Genomic DNA, 17,668 nt, shown 5'->3' on the forward strand with positions numbered 1-17,668 from the left:
ATTTCTTTCTTTTTTTGAGTATGTGGTGGTGGAGCTACCCATTTCTTTACATTTTGGATAAATGATTGGGCTCTTAAAGGATTCATTAAGAATATACCCACTTCATTCTGATATACATATATATTTTACATTATTATTATTATTATTATTATTATTATTATTATTATTATTATTATTATTATTATTATTATTATTATTATTATTATTATTATTATTATTATTATTATTATTATTATCCCCCTCCCTCCCCCTGTTGTCTGTTTTGGAGAAAAGTTGACACCTGATGCCCCCTGTTGGAATAGAGGAGAATTGAGACATGAGTCGTTGATGCTTGAACAAGCAGATAGAAGAAAAGGGAAACAGTAGAACAAAGTCGGTTTTGATTTGATGATTTTAGATCCGGAAACGAAATCAGCAAACACACTTAAAAGTCTGTATTACCTGTACAAAGCAACCCCCATTGGCTTATTCGACAGTGAACAAACTGGTCAATGAGGGAATGGTGTAAATACTTTTTAAATTGTGACCATCGTGATCTGTTGCCAACATCTTCCTCTTAAGGTCCATCCTGAGTTTTATAAGGCACACTTCAGACATAAATTAATTTAGCCTAACAAACAGGGCCAAAGAGCACAGAGCGATGGTGAAGAATCAGTTTACACGTACCTCTACCGCCATCTAGTGGACAGGCCTTGATGACCATCATGTATCCTTTGCACACTGGTGTGCAACCTTCTATTTGCTGTATAGAGCTACTATACCTACATTCACTGATATACTGCAAAGTCTTATCGTGAATCTTAAATCTAAAGCAGTTTGTTAAATACATAAAGCATCATTTGCATTTTAAAGAAAGTTTATTGTCTTCTGTCGTTGTTAATTGTGAGAGGTCATGTGTCTGGAGAGATGGTGCCGCTCGCGGAAGTACTCGTGACAGATGGGGCAGGTGAGTTTGTCCTCCCGCCTCCTCCTCACCTGCGACTCCACGGCGAACTCCTTCTTGTGGTGCGAGCGCATGTGGAACACGAGGTCCGAGGTCATGCGGAAAGACAGGTTACATTTGGCGCACCAGTTCTGCACCGACACCCCGAAGGAGGTGAAGGTCGGCGGGAGGATCGCGAGAGAGGAGGAGGAGGAGGGGGTCGGGAGCTGCTGAGCCCCGATGCTCCGCGACCAGTGTTCTGGTGCGTAATGGAACATGGGGGTGGACAGAGTCTGTGCGCCTCGCAGTTCACCGTGCAGCATGGTTGATGTCAGCATGTTGCTGTACCCTAACACGGCCCTCGGGGTGAAAATGTTAGCCATCTCTTCCTGGCGGCCGGCGGGCGCGGCTGGAGGGGTGGGCAGGTGCGCCGCGAGGTCGTTAGTGGTAGAAGTTCTTTTGCTCGGTTTGCAGAAAGCGCTTTTCTGTTCCCCGTGGCCACTCGACAGGACCAGTGAAAATGCACTGCTGCTGGTTGGGTGCAGGCCAGATCCCTCTCCCGTCTCCGGCCCTCTGTCCTCTCCCGCTGCAGGCCTCTCTTTGTCGTGCGTAAAACTCCCCTTGGTGGTCTCTCCGACTTCGGGAAAAGCGCCGTTCTTACATTCCGACTGGTCGTTTTTGAGCTTGTCCGCCTTCGGTTTGAAAACGGAGACGGACACCGGCTCCGGTGCTGCTGGGTGGTGCAGGTCTCGGGTTAGATGTGTGATGTTGGAGTCGTTGGAGATGTTTGTTTTCTCCAAAAGCACCGATTTCCTTCCCCCCCGGGGATAAACGGTTTCGTCGTATTTCTTTTTCTTTATAGGGGACACATCGGCGTCCTCGTCGGTGCCTGGTTTTTTATGTTCCAAATCTCTGGCGATGTTGTGGAAATCTGTCACTCGACGCTGCCTCTTCACTTCCACGTGTCTGTGGACCTGGACCTCTCTGTTGTGGACCTGGACCTCTCTGGTGACCTCTCTGCCCCACGCCTCGCTCCTCACCTGCAGGGCGCACAGGAACCTGCAGTGCGCCAGGAACGGATGCTCATTCTTGAAGACTTGGTCACATTTGAAGCACTTGAACTCTGTAAAAGGAACACACGTGATATTAATATAGGGTATAATAATCCAAGCATAATAATGCACAGTGTAAGCAAAAATACATGTCGTTTATTTCCCATTATATAGGCATCATTTCGTTAAAGTATTATCCCTTACGATCCTGGCCAGTATGACTATAGTGAATTTATACCTATACTGTAGTTCTTTAATAGTTGTCATACAGAAGTACAGAATACTTTCATACAAAATGCTTCTTACTGTTACGCTCCAGAGACTGTGCTAGACAAGATAGTATCAAATAACATAATAACATAATATAGCATGAATTTAGAAGAAGAAAATGAGGTCACAGTTGTTCGGTATAGACATATGTACAATGTTCTGAGTTACCATATAATATACAATACACAACTATGCAGTGTACTAATGTACAGTACTATCTAGTGCAAAGCAGAAATGGGATGAGGTACAATTTTAGGTACAATTTACAGTAAGGTGTACGAGTTGTAGTGCAATCCTTCATCCATAAATATAAAGTGTGGGGAGTGGGTGCTACAGTGTGTTTGTTTAAAGTGGGTGTGTGCTATAAAGTGTGTGGAGTGGGTGCTACAGTGTGTTTGTTTAAAGTGAGTGTGTGCGTGTGGATGTGTGTGCTATGTGTGTTTGGTGGTTGTTGTTGTGTAGTGTTCATGTACTGTACATATTAATACTACAACTCTGTACACATACATCTGATCTGAGTAGTGCTAATTTATATATTTTATACACCCAGTTCAATCAACTGTATATTGTATATCACTATTGCACTTTACTGTTATACATTTGCACTGTGCGGTTGGATGTCAAACGTATAGTTCACATAGTATAGCCTATAATTCTGTATTCCATAAAAAAGTCTACCGCTGGCGCCAGCTCGCTTCTTGTTATAATAAATAATAATCTGACGTCGTCGATTATGTCGACTAATCGTTGCAGCCCTACGTGACGAGACCTTCTTCTTGGGACCAAGTAAAGTTTTGTGGATAATCCAATGTACAGTTACCCCACCCCGCCTACACAACCCCCCACCCCACCCACCCAACCACCTCCAATGTACAGTACATGTGCATCCCCTTAACAATTGTGTGTATTGAGCTGTACTGTACTGTACCCATTCTGCAATCTGTTAATACAATTTTCAATCAATCAATCGCACTGCAGCACGCCGGCCTCACCGCCATTGTGTCCTCTGGTGGTGGTCATCATGTCTGTGAAGCCCAGTAGGTGAGACAGCTCCTGGTCGTACCAGACCAGCAGCTCCTCCTCCGCGCGGACGTGCCGGGTGGTGCGCACGTACAGCTGGCCCGCGCGGAGGTATGCCTCTGCGTTCTGCTCCTCCCGGTGCCGCGCCGCCTGCACCAGCCGCAGCCACGACCACACCAGCGCCGCGCTGCGCATCGCCGCGGGGTCCACCTGCATGTTGACGGGAACCACGGATTGATTGATTGAACATTTTATTAACAGATTATATATACCTGTATGTCATGTGTCCCTATGCCATAAATGGCATGATGTCATGTATGTCATAAATGTCACTATGAATTGAAAATGGGGGACCCTGATGTAAACAAGACAAACGTCTTTCTTTGGTCTGCATCCCCTTAACAATTGTGTGTATTGAGCCGTACTGTATTGTACCCATTCTGCAATCTGTTAAATAACGTTTTCATTCATTCATTCATTCATTCATTCATTCATTCATTCATTCATTCATTCATTCTTTGCAGAATGGGTACAATACAGTACAGCTCAATACACACAATTGTTAAGGGGATGCAGACCAGAGAAAGACTTTCGTCTTGTTTACATCAGGGCCCCCCATTTTCAATTCATCATAACATATATGACATACATGACATACAGATAGAGACAGTAGTACTGCTACATCTTTTATGACATACCAGATCTACAAATACAGTACTGTTTGTGATACAAAAAGAGTCTAAAAAAGAGTATATACATTTGAGGGGGAAGAAACTACATCGGAGAGAAGCTGGCCGTGAGCTGTGTTGGTTTCAACTGGGAATAGCCACATAGCGTGTCCTATCTTTATATTTACCACATATAGATGATAGCATGTACAGACAGTACTGTAATGCTGTATATACCACACACACACATATATATATATTCTCAGTCACCGTGTATAATATATATCCTCACATGTCTGTACATATCCTACTCCACTGCTGGCCATGTAATTAGCACTATACACTCAGTAGTACTAACTTGTATATTTTTATACCCAGTTTAATCACCTGTACATTGTATATAACTATGGCACTTTACTGTTACTTTTACACAATGTTTGGATGCCAAACTTATTTTCGTTATACTGTACTTGTGCTGTATAATGATGACAATATACATTTGAATATAATCCAATCTAATCTAATCTATTGGAATCAACAACAATCAAGGATATATGGTGCGGTATTGGGGAGCTATTTGAGTCGTGGACATTGGAGCCCTGCAAAATAATCATAAGTAATTTGATTTTTAAATTCGTCTTTTATTATTAAAATGCTGTACGCTTAACCCTTTCACTGCCGCACTACCAAACGGTTAACCCTTTCACTGCGACAATACACAGAAGGTTAACCCTTTCACTGCCACACAACAGCAGGTTAACCCTTTCACTGCCACACTACCAAACGGTTAACCCTTTCACTGCAACAATACACAGAAGGTTAACCCTTTCACTGCCACACAACATCAGCTAGGTTAACCCTTTCACTGCCACACTACAGAAGGTTAACCCTTTACTATCACACTACCGACGGGTTTACTATCACACTACCGACGTATGATAGTAAAGGGTTAACCTTCTGTAGTGTGGCAGTGAAAGGGTAACGAACGGGGGTATATTTTCCTCCAGGCTCGGGGGGGAACTCACGCGAAACACGTAGGATTTATTTCTCTTGTCGCAGGATTTCAGCGCTATGAAGGCGATGGTGTCGTAGAAGGTGTTGTTGTTGTGGAGCATGCACGGCCCGAAGCACGCGCCCACGGGGATGCTGCGCGTCACGACCACACTGGTGTCGAGGTCCGCGCGCTGCTGCAAGGCGTCTTTACTGTCACTGGTCCAGATGATGGAGCGAGGTGGTAGAAACGAGTGCTCCATCATGGTTAATCTGTTGGATTAACACACAAAAAAAGGTTGTCATCAGATTGGTAAATGGCTGCTTTTTTATATAGCGCTTTGCCGCTTTTATCCAAAGCGCTTTACAATTTGTTACTCACATTTTACCCATTCACTCTACATCGACACGCTGCCTGGGAGGAGCGGGAATCGAACCGGGAACCTCCGGATTGCCAGACGACTACTCTACCTCCCGAGCCACTGTCGCCCCCAGATTGAGAGTCATTGGACATGCTTTCCATTCCCAAATTAAATAAATTGGCTATTATATTGGGGTGGGGGGCGACAGTGGCTCTGGAGGTATAGAGCAGTCGTCTGGTAATCCGGAGGTTACCGGTTCCATCCCCGCGCCTCAAGGGTATAGCGTTTCGACGTGTCCTTGAGCAAGACACTGCTCCCGATGAGCAGGTTGGCACCTTGCATGATGGTTGCCAATGATGTGAATGATGCGTGATGTGTGCAGTGAATTGGTCAAATGTGAGGAATAAAAGGATAACAGCACTATATAAATGCACCATTTACCATTTATATTAAAAATACAAAATAATACAAATCCCCAAAGTATAAGTATAGCCTGCCCTAAATATGTATTGGACATGAATAAAAGTCAGCTTGGTCAAAAAGGAACCCCTGATTCTCAGCCCCAGTAGCCTAATGTTCAATTTAAATTGGCACAGGCATTATTTCGGCAATTATTTCTGTCAACAAGCCTCGCTCGATCCGAGAAATTTGAGATTTGAGATGGTTTGATACCTGCTGCTACTGATATCGGGAGGGGAGGGTCCTATAGCCGTTATGAGCATGTTGTGTTGCATTTATATCAATATTGGCTACATTAATTTACGAATTGTTCTTTTTGGTTATTTGCTGGCAAAATGCAGCTGACCAAACTGTACAGTATAGCCACACAGACACAGCCCATGCGAAATGACTTCTAACGGCCTTTGTCTCAGCTTTTCAGTCCGTTTCTCCTTTTGTCCCCCCATCTGCCGTGCAGCCAACCCGCCTCCTGATCCGTCTCGAAACAAGCCTCTCGTAATTGCAATTCATCAACATCAGTATGTCGTGTCTTCTCCGTTTTGGGATAAACTAATTCCATTCTCATTTCGACTATAAACTTCGTCATTATAAATCGCTGGCCGGGCACACCGGGTTTATAATAATATAGGTTATTTATCACAATTCTACGGTTAATTGGGTACTTGTGGAAGGTTTTGTTTCCACCGTTGTCGACGTAGAACCTAATTTCAGGCAATTGAATATTACGCCTTGCACACACCTGCCCCAACTCGAACGAGGAACGCGGTGTAACTATAAGGAGACATTTAGGGCAGGTGCCACGCGTACTATGTCGCTTATAAACACTCACCCGCTAGCCATGGATGAAAGATGATTCCCCTGCCGACGGTATAAAGCGAAGAGGTTTTCCCAGCAGGTGCCTCCCGTTCTGTTGTGGCCGTCGGAGAGCGGAGAGAGTTATCACGACCGAATCTGTCTCGATACTGCCTCCCCTCTCCACTCGCACACACACTTATCCCCGTCGGGAAGCGCAGCGAAGCGTGGCACAAGCGCACGCACGCTCACGCGCGCGCACACACACTACACGCACACACACACACTATGTCCCTCCTTTTATGGACCCTCGGGGGGTCTGATTTTTACAGTCCCTAATGAACCAAAAGGGACCCCGTGCCGAAGGAGGTGCTTGCGGTGCAGTGACGGGGCTAATTTAAATGCTTTTATACGCAAAGCGTCTCTCATTCTAATGTATTTATTCCCGTGGGTTTATTGAACCAACGTCACAGGTTAAGGTTATCTCTCAATGCTCATATATCATTGTATCTATTTATTACTAAAATATTTGCACTACATCCCTACCCCGTTTTTTTCATTTGAAAAAGTTTGCATTTTGTATATGTTGTACTTTATAGTTTGTATATTGTTGTAGCTATATTTTGTATAGTGTTTGGACTTTATTCCTTTTACTGTATGAAGTGCATTCTCAGGGGGCTCATACAGAACCGAGCATTTCACTGTAATGTACATTATGATAAATAAAACAAAAACTTGAAACTTGAAACTCTATGTTGTTGTCCACGTGCACTTGACACGTGCGCTAGCAGACAATACTCCTTTTACAGCTGTATACTTTCCCTATATAGTTGTGGTCTAGTATACGTATTGACTTTGTTTGTTTCTTGCCATACCATATTGTTTACTATATGTTTATGGTTTTACCGAATTATACCGGAGGCTTTTTTTTATTCCCGCTTTTCTTTCATTCTATAGAAATTGACATGCTAACTCTAACCTATACATTTAGCCAAACTAAAGCTTTAGTGCAGAATAATCCACCAAATTGCCATTAGACGAAAACATTTAATTCATGAATAATGCATTTACCCAGTGGCAAAGCCACACCACCCGGGTCAATAATGGCCAATAATTACCACTGTGTTGCGCCAGAAAATAGCCTATTCTCAGGGGGCTAACAACGAGGTTCTGCACATTTATCTGCCGAGGTGTCCTTTTCGAAACAGAAAACACCAATATGACTCTTATTTTAAGAAATAGACTGTTTATTTTACACCAATGCAACTTTTACAATGTTCCTATATATAACAGTCTATATGTAACAGTCTATATGTAACGGTTGTGACATCACCTCAAACTTCGATGCCCCGAGTGGGAGTCGAACCCCGGTCTCCCACACCGGAGGCAGCAACACAGACCGCTATACCAAGAGGTGAATCCACTACGTTGCAACGTGTCTATCTGTCTTTTTTTTTGAGGATGAGAGTGAGTTTAACCCATAGCACCGCTACTCACCCAGTCACTTCACAACATCTGAAGTCCTTCGTGACTGCGCTTCACGGTACCATCCGTTACAGCCTATTAAAACATGAGAGTCTGTTTTGATCTATGTGAACTTCCCAATAATTGTATTTTCTAAAAGTAGACAAACGGATTGCAATTGAAATCGTGGTGATGACATTCAGACAATAAGATGTCAGTCTGTCACTGGACACATACACACACAGACACACACACAGACACACACACGCACACACACACACACACACACACACACACACACACACACACACACACACACACACAGACACACACGCACACTATAATGTCCTTGATTTGACTAATTGGGGGCAGGCATGTATAGGTGCAGCGCCCAGGGCAGTGTGTGCAGTCTGACTGGTGCACCCAATTCCCTGCCTATATAGCCAATGTGTAGTGGCATGGAATGATTTCTCAAACATCTGATCGATTTGAGAGTAAATTAATCTGCATTACCAACCAGGTCACATAAAAAATGTATAATGCCCCAAACGATATTGCTTCACTCACTCACAATGACTATTTAGACAGATATGCTGTCACCAACTGTGCTCCATGTAATTAATTGATTTTGATACACTGGCAGGCTAAACGTATATGTCTAATCTGGTATTTATTTGTTTCTCATTGGGGGCGAAACACAAAGGCCTGTATAGTAGCCTATTAGTTGATCACACAGAGACAAAGCGCAGAACTTCAAGACCACACCATATTATTGACCTCTGGACACAAAGCACATCAAATAGATGACACATATAGGCTAAAGATTAAAGATTTGAAAGGAGAACGTGTGATCATAAACGTATTCAATTGAACTTTGGGCTAATTGGGTCTATAGGCTATCTACGAAATCCTTTAGCTTAACATTGTTCTGTTGGGCTGAGCCTGTCGTGGCCTAACTTGACGAAACACCAGCGAAGGGAGGTGCCCACTTGATAACCCTGGTGAGATGCTGTGTTCGATCTACACGCTGGGTTGTGGTGGCCGGCCATTGGGGACCATGGGGTATATAGCATCTACAGTAATTATACATGTTGGGTTGTGGTGGCCATTGGGGGCCATGTGGTATTGTCAATACCTGGAGCTCACATTTGAACCATTTCCTCCTCCTGCACCCCATACCCCGGCCCTAAACCAGGTTTGTATCATATTCCCTACCCCTACACCCCTTACCGAAACCGGGTTTGTATCATATTACCTATACACCCCTTACCGTAAACCAGGTTTGTATCCTATTCCCTACCCCATACATCCATGACCCTAAACCGGATTCGTATAATATTGCCTACCCCTACACACCCTTTACCCTAAACCAGGTTTGTATCTTATTGCCTATACCCCTACACACCCTTTACCCTAAACCAGGTTTGTATCTTATTGCCTATACCCCTACACACCCTTTACCCTAAACCAGGTTTGTATCTTATTGCCTATACCTCTACACACCCTTTACCCTAAACCAGGTTTGTATCTTACCCCTACACCCCTTACCCTAAACCAGGTTCGTATCATATTACCTACCCTATACACACACACACACACCCTTTACCCTAAACCAAGTTCGTATCCCATTGCCTACCCCTACACCCCGCCCTTACCCTAAACCGGGTTCGTATCATATTACCTATACCTCTACACCCCTTACCCTAAACCGGGTTCGTATCATATTGCCTATACCTCTACACCCCTTACCCTAAACCGGGTTTGTATCCTACCCCCCCCCCCCCCTTCACACACACACACATGGCCTTTTTATTTGACCACTATGAGCGTAGATGTTTGGCAAGGGGATTGGGTTTCTTCATTGAGTGCTTATCCTTATCATTAGGTCATAGTATATTGTGTTTTATTATAAATCAATGTAGGCCTGCCAATGCAACGACGAAAGGGTTAATCGCCGCTGCCTGTAATAATAGAGAAAAGTAGACTTAATTGCATTTTTGTAGACTATATAGTTCGCCTGTCTCAAACGCAAAAGTCTGTTTCTAATCACCACTGTGTCGGACTAGTGCGCTGATAGTTTTTGATCCCGGAAAGCCGAGTATTGAGCCTCCTCCTCGCTCCATCCTGTCCTGCTCCACAACATCTCCCTCCACTGTGTTGCTGCTGCAGGAGCGCGGCGTCGGACAAGTTATCATCGCCTCTGTTTCGACAGATGCCAGCGCCGTTTCGACCGAGCAGAGGGCGTTAAAGTATCGCAGCATCCGTATCCAGCCAAATAGACGATCGTTTTCTTGTCGCCGGTGCGAGAAAATGTGAACACATTTCATTTGTCATACTGTCGGTAGTAGTGGTAGGGACTGTCTGGATAATAAGATGGCGAGAAGGAGGACTGGGTTTCGCGTGTCTCTCGCCTGGGTCGTGCTGCTGGGGCTGTTCCTCCTGGAGCCCGGCTCCTCGGCGAGGGGAGAGCTGCAGACGGAGGACCAGGAGGAGGAGGAGAGGTCCTGTCAAGGTGCCTTCGACCTCTATTTTGTCTTGGACAAGTAAGTGTCCGATATTATTTATGACTTTCGTTACTTTCTCATCACTGCACATCGCCATGCAACTAACAACCCGCCTCCTCCCGGTGACTCGGGGAACCAGACCGCCTTGTTTATAGAACTTGTGGCTGACGCGCAAAATAATACCGTCTGCGCTTTTTACGCACCGATTATAACGTTAACACGGTTGCTATTTTGTTTGCTTTAACTTTTTGTTGTACAACAGCCACAAGAGGACACTGTTTGAAGGAACCCTTTGGGTTTCTCTGAAAGCGTCTTGCAGCACGAGTAAAACTAGGCTTATTGGATTGTAATTGTGTGCACGAGTTGTATGTATATTTGTGCACCATTAGGGGTTTTAATATACAATAGGCTGTGTTGTCGGTTGCCACCACACACAATACGGCTGTTCCTCCCTGTCCTTCGTTGAGAACTCGTGAGGCCGGGGAGCAGCTCTTCCCCACGGGATGTGGGCAGCAGGGCAGGATGCGTGGAGGCTTGAGTTTCAGCCTGGTGACGCTGCTGCGGACACAGCTGTAGCAACTAGCAACTGGCCTACAGTGAGTAGGGGATATCTGCAGAGCCGCAAGCCCAACGTCTGGGCGGGGCTTCGGCGCTTGTACTCTGTTTGAGGCGGAGCTTCGGGGCTTGTACTCTGTTTGAGGCGGGGCTTCGGGGCTTGTACTCTGTTTGAGGCGGGGCTTCGGGGTTTGTACTCTGTTTGACTGTGCGTGGGCGGGACGTCGGGGCTTGTACATTGTCTTGTTTTCTGTAAAACCCGGAAGTAGTCAGTTTGTGCTGTTTATTTTTTAACCCTAACCTTAACCCTAATCTGCAACACGGAACACAGAAATGCAAATGCTGTCGAGTCCTCACTGCTTGTAAAAATAAGGGGTGCACCGATGTATCGGTCGGGTATCGGTATCGGCCGATAAGTGCCTTGTTGACTGCAATCGCAGATAAGCTTGAATGTGCCGATGGCAGTAGCCGATAAATATCCATCAATTTGTGTAGCGTCAAGACAAAAAAAAGTTCACTCGCGACCTGCACAACGCCGTCCCCACTAGTCCCCCCCCACACACACAAGCTACTGCATCAAAGTTACTACTTATGATTAACAAGGCATTCGTTTTGTGGCATTAATATTATATAGTTAGTGTTACACGTTCATAACATCAGCATATTATTTACCCGAACTAGCAAGCGTTCATACTAGCTCAGTTCCTTCCGTTGCTCACAGAGCCCTGAGTTTTACCCATTCTGCAATCTGTTAATAACGTTTTCAATCAGACGCATGTATAGAAAGGCTTTGTTTTATTATAACATTAGTTGCAGTAAAATCATTATGCCTCATTTAAGTCATCCTGCGGAGCTAAAAGCTAAACGTCGGCCGCGCCGTGTAACGTGTTGTTGTTCTAGATAGAAAACCTCTGTCGTCAAAATCAATGGCGGACAAAAGCAGAAGTAAAAAATGCAACACGCTTGCCGATTGGTGGTAACAGCAGAGGCGGGTGCAAGCGGTGTGTGACGTAATTGGCAGAATCGACTGTCAATCAAAATGTCATTGGTTGAGACAATAGTATCTCGCTGCAGCCCAGCAGGTAGACCATGCTGGGAGAACTAGTATCTAGCTGCAGCCCTGCAGAACATACTGGTAGAGAGATAGTGCTATTTCTCGATGTTTCCTTTTTTTAAGTAAGTAAAGAGGCCTATGTTCATATCGGTGAGCACAATTGGTAAGACAAATATACAGTAGTTTCATAAAAAATATATATATATATTACAAAAAAAAAAAAAATTACAAAAAAAAAAATATTTAAAAAATATTTAAAAAAAATATTTTGCCACAAATATCGGTATCGGTATCGGCCGATTGTGTTAGTTGAACAATCGGTATCGGTGGCAAATTTTCATATCGGTTCATCCCTAAAATAAACGGCACAAACTGACTACTGCACAGTCAAACAGAGTACAAGCCCGAATGCACAGTATTGAGCTGTACTGTACTCATTCTGCAATCTGTTAATAAAATTTTCAATCAATCAATCAATCAATCACAGTCAAACAGAGTACAAGCCCCGAAGTCCCGCCTCAAACAGAGTACAAGCCCCGAAGCCCAGCCCAGACGTTGGGCTTGCGGCTCTGCAGATATACCCTATTGGCTACAGTAGAAGAAGGGGCCTTGTGCTGTGGACAGTGGAGCACATAACATCTGATAGGTCTCTCTATTGTGGTCATGGATCGGTGATTGAATGAGCGGAAATCTGGTTATCTCCTTATTGCTGTATATAGGCTATATCCCCATCGGCAGAATTAGATTAGCCCGCCCCTCGGGATGGAAGAAAAACAAAAACGCAGCCTTTTTATATTGTAATGTTATGTGTATATATTAGGGCTGTCAAAATTAATGCTTTAACTCTGGATATTAATTTAAATAATTGAAAGCGTTAAAAAAATAATTATCTAGATGAATCTATGGAGTGAAAATGTTTCAATATAATATAAGAAAGCGGTCTAGCTGAGTCAATGTTGATGGGTTTTGTTGAACATTTGTATTTTACAGGAGAGAAACTGTATTCAAAGAAAGCTATTAAAATAGTCTTTGAATCTAAATATACTTTCTTTGTGTTGATTTTACAGTAATTCCATGATTTTACTCAAGTAAATATCTGTTACAAGCTTCGGTCTTAAATAGAAAAATGCGATTTTTTTATCTAGATTAATTACAGAAAATTGTGAGATTAATTAGTTAATTTTTTTAATCTATTGACAGCACTAGTATATATATATATATATATCACTGAGGCATCAGAGCCCAATCAGAACACTCACGCAGACTATATAGCATATCTATCTAGGTCGTCCTCGGACGGGCCCTCCATCGGTGCTTCCAGTCATCCCGATCCTCCATGCATCTGGCTAGCTCGCCGGTGCTTTCTGTTCCCGCATCTCTCCTGAGTAGGTCCACGTAGGTTAATGTGGGACGTCCTCGTGATCGATGCCCGTGTGTTGGTTCCCACAGCACAAGTTTGCTGGTTGGCATCTCATGGTGTCTCTGGCAGTGACCTGCCAGCCTCATTCTCCTGACTGCCACTTTATCGCTCACCTTTAGCACCCCCCCATACAAGATTGCATTAGTGACATGCTCATCCCTGTTGATGTTGAGCACCACGCGCATCATTCTGGTGTAGCACCCATCCAAGGACTTCTGCAGGGTGGGCTTCAAGGTCCAGCATTCACTGCCATACAAAAGGACAGACTCAACTGTTGCATGAAAGAAGTTGAGCTTGATTTGACGGGGGAGGTTGGATTTCCACACACTGGTCATGCCACTGGTCATTCATAGGATGAATAAACATCACTAGTGGGGATGCATTAACATTTTGTTTTGTTGACGGAAGTCCTTATCAGTTTTGTTCATTTGGTCCAAGGGTAAGTTCATAATTTTGAAATCCTGTATTAATTTCCTACTTAGCAACGATGTTGTCGGATCGGTAGAGTCCTTTCTCAGCACAGTCCACGCTGTTCCTCATAATTTGGCTAGAGCTCCGGCTAGTTAGCCGCCCACAACACCAATGCAGTGTCAATGGGGCCACGCTCCAGTCTGTACAAGCCCCTCAATGGGGCCACACTCCAGTCTGTACAAGCCCCTCAATGGGGCCACACTCCAGTCTGTACAAGCCCCTCAATGGGGCCACACTCCAGTCTGTACAAGCCCCTGAAATAAACGCTGAAACCTACTCCACAGTGCACCCCAAGTAGGTTTCAGCGTTTACTTCAGGATTTGTACAGACCGGAGCGTGGCCCCATTGGATTTGTATTAGTCTTGTGGCTAACTAGCCAGAGCTGCATGTATTTTGTATGAAGCATGGTGTGTATTGTGCCAAGAAAGGACTCTACCGACCGACAGCATCATTGGTAAGTTGTTAAAATATAATGGGTACAAAAACGAACTTACCCTTTCACTGCCGCACTACCAAAACGGTTAACCCTTTCACTGCGACAATTCACAGAAGGTTAACCCTTTCACTGCCACACGACAGCCGGTTAACAGAAGGTTAACCCTTTACTATCACACAGTAACGGGTTAACCTTCTGTCGTGTGGCAGTGAAAGGGTTAAGCAAAACTCGACATCATGTATAGAGGTTACAAAAAGGTAATTTCTACAATTGGCCAAATATCGTCCATTAAATGTAATCGGACCAATAACCATATCCACATCAGCCGAAACAGACTGTCTGCCAATATATCGGGTGTGTATCACTAATCAGTATGCTAGGTCATGTCATCCAGGCATTATCTTTAAAATCTCCCATGTTTTGATTCCTCAGGCTGTAAATCTTTTCTCTGGATGATTTATCTACTGTCTCAGAGTGTTTTAACATCACTTGAATATTTACATTTATGTTTAGTCAGTTAGTTGAGGCTTTTATCCAAAGCGACTTACAGATTGTGAACAACAAGTCAGCAGGAGGGGTACCTCTCTGGCAGCTAAGGGTCAGTGGCGTTGTTCGTCAAATAGTGTTGAACGTGAGTGTTATACTCTGAATGCATAGTAAATATAGACATATTGGCATGATAGGCAGTAGTATACGTATAGTCGCATAGTAGTAAGGTACAAAATAGTAAAAGACAGTAAGTTTCCTTCAAAATTTCAGATATTTTTTGAAGAGGTGTGTTTTTAGTCGACAGTGGAAAATTGGCCGAGTTTCAGCCTCCCTGACTGTGGTGGGAAGTTCAAGTTCGTTCCACTATCGTGGAGTGAGGAGCGAGAATAGCCTGCTTTCACTTTGATGATCCCCCAGGAGCCTGGATAGGAGTGGGTCTGAGGGTCTGAATAGACGAAAAGCAAGTGTACGTTTCTCCAACCAAATGACCCAAATAAAAACAATCAATTAAATACCAAAACAAACCAATGATAAAACATTTATTTTTATAACAAAAACATTAAACAACAGAGATCACGTTAATACTCGCAGTGTCGGTTAAGCTCACAGAGGAGTTTACGTGTGATCTCTTTCTGTCTTGTGCGGACAAAAAACGCACGGCTGTTCACAGCTGCTAAGTCGTTTTAATTGACATTTTTGTCATATCTGGGCTGGATCTCAGAGGTGAGATTATGCACATGGACGTGGAACAGGCAAACATGTCAAAACACGCCGAGCAGAGAGGGGGAGACGAGAGACTCTCAGAGCAGCCATGATCCCAATCCGCTGGACTCAAGTGTAAACACACAGTAGCAACGATAATGGCATGTTGCTGACGGCAAGAGAAATGCTTGTGTATTGTTTTTATGAAATGTCAGAGGTGAAGGCTCCTTTTCTCATAGTTTGCTTCTCCGTTTATTGCTTCGTTCGGAGGATAACCCCCCCCCCCCCCCCCCCCCCCCCTCCGTATTTTGTATTGTGGATTACCATTCCACTGGAGAGTGAGAGGGTGATGAGGGACTAGAGAGTGAGAGGGTGATGAGAGACTGGAGAGTGAGAGGGTGATGAGAGACTAGACCCAGAGTGAGAGGGTGATGAGAGACTGGAGAGTGAGAGGGTGATGAGAGACTAGAGAGTGAGAGGGTGATGAGGGTGATGAGCGACTGGAGAGTGAGAGGGTGATGAGAGACTGGAGAGTGAGAGGGTGATGACAGAGGGTGATGAGAGACTGGAGAGTGAGAGGGTGATGAGAGACTGGAGGGTGATGAGAGAGTGAGAGGGTGATGAGTGAGAGGGTGATGACTGAGAGAGTGAGAGGGTGATGAGGTACTGGAGAGTGAGAGGGTTATGAGAGACTGGAGAGTGAGAGGGTGATGAGAGACTGGAGAGTGAGAGGGTGATGACTGAGAGAGTGAGAGGGTGATGAGGTACTGGAGAGTGAGAGGGTGATGAGAGACTAGAGAGTGAGAGGGTGATGAGAGACTGGAGAGTGAGAGGGTGATGAGAGACTGGAGAGTGAGAGGGTGATGAGAGACTAGAGAGTGAGAGGGTGATGAGAGACTGGAGAGTGAGAGGGTGATGAGAGACTGGAGAGTGAGAGGGTGATGAGAGACTGGAGAGTGAGAGGGTGATGAGAGACTAGAGAGTGAGAGGGTGATGAGAGACTGGAGAGTGAGAGGGTGATGAGAGACTAGAGAGTGAGAGGGTGATGAGAGACTGGAGAGTGAGAGGGTGATGAGAGACTAGAGAGTGAGAGGGTGATGAGAGACTGGAGAGTGAGAGGGTGATGAGAGACTGGAGAGTGAGAGGGTGATGAGAGACTAGAGAGTGAGAGGGTGATGAGAGACTAGAGAGTGAGAGGGTGATGAGAGACTAGAGAGTGAGAGGGTGATGAGAGACTGGAGAGTGAGAGGGTGATGAGAGACTGGAGAGTGAGAGGGTGATGAGCGAGCCCTGCCCAGATTTTTCCACCTGCAGGTCCAAAGGAATCCAACCGGTGACCTTCCGGATGCGCAAGGTTGCTTCCCTATAACCCTTTTAGGGCTGTCCCCGACTAAGGATTTGTATAGTCGACTTTGATTGGCCAAAATGTGTCGATAGTAAAAAAAAAAATATATATATATATAAAAAAAAATTATAATAATATTATATATATATATATATATATATATATAATATTATTATAAAAAAATTTAATCATTCCATTTGGGCTGTGGGGGTGCTTAATGTCTGAAGGAGTCGACTGAAGGCTTCTTGTCCTCTGCAAAAACATGCAATCGGTCCACTGATGGATACATCTTGATATTTGTCTAGTCTAGTGTGTTCATTAGATGGGTGAAATCCTCTTTCAGTGCCTCTGTGCCTGTTTTCTTAGGCAGTTAGCCTCTGGTATGCGTGCCATTAGCGTTAGCCACGCTTCTAGGCCTCTTTTGCTTTTGAATTTAGATTTTTTTTTATAATATATATATTTTGTGCATTCGACTAAGAGGTTGGCAGTCGACTACGGCTCCTTTCGATCGATTACTCGACTATTCGCCTAATCGGGGTCAGCCGCCCTAAACCCTTTAGGCCAGCCGCTGCTCAGCGACGATACTGTAGCAGCTTCAGTATTATGCGACTCCCGAGAGTCATTCAGCAGCTGAATAACCAGAGACAAAGAGGAGAGCTGTGTCTCGTCTCCAGCGGTGACGCCAGTGAGACG

At 44.5% G+C, this 17,668-nt stretch overlaps 2 protein-coding genes across 2 annotated transcripts in view; one reads left to right on the top strand and one right to left on the bottom strand.

Moving 5' to 3' along the window:
* Nucleotides 1-449: 449 nt before the first annotated feature.
* znf488 (zinc finger protein 488) lies at nt 450-6,674 on the bottom strand. Its single transcript, XM_084321184.1, has 4 exons — nt 6,573-6,674; nt 4,958-5,195; nt 3,237-3,474; nt 450-2,045 (listed from the first exon to the last, which is right to left on the bottom strand). Exons 1-4 carry the CDS (start codon nt 6,581-6,583, stop codon nt 877-879), a joined length of 1,656 nt encoding a protein of 551 aa, XP_084177310.1. The 5' UTR covers nt 6,584-6,674; the 3' UTR covers nt 450-876.
* A 3,304-nt stretch (nt 6,675-9,978) lies between these two features.
* The window catches only part of antxr1d (ANTXR cell adhesion molecule 1d), a 126,287-nt gene continuing 118,597 nt past the window's right edge, over nt 9,979-17,668 (top strand). The window contains exon 1 of the mRNA XM_084322209.1: nt 9,979-10,542. Coding sequence (XP_084178335.1) covers nt 10,373-10,542 — 170 coding nt within the window. The 5' untranslated portion in view covers nt 9,979-10,372. The remainder of the gene's footprint in view (nt 10,543-17,668) is intronic.

This window comes from Notolepis coatsorum (genome assembly GCF_963971535.1).
Source record: "Notolepis coatsorum genome assembly, chromosome: 9".
Classification (NCBI taxonomy): Eukaryota; Metazoa; Chordata; class Actinopteri; order Aulopiformes; family Paralepididae; genus Notolepis; species Notolepis coatsorum.

Excerpts from the sequence above, each read along its gene's own strand:
- znf488 (XM_084321184.1), bottom strand. Across the intron at positions 3,475-4,957 it reads ATAAATCCTACGTGTTTCGC|GTGGACCCCGCGGCGATGCG; the intron begins GTGAGTTCCCCC and ends GTCAACATGCAG. Across the intron at positions 2,046-3,236 it reads CACCAGAGGACACAATGGCG|AGTTCAAGTGCTTCAAATGT; the intron begins GTGAGGCCGGCG and ends TTCCTTTTACAG.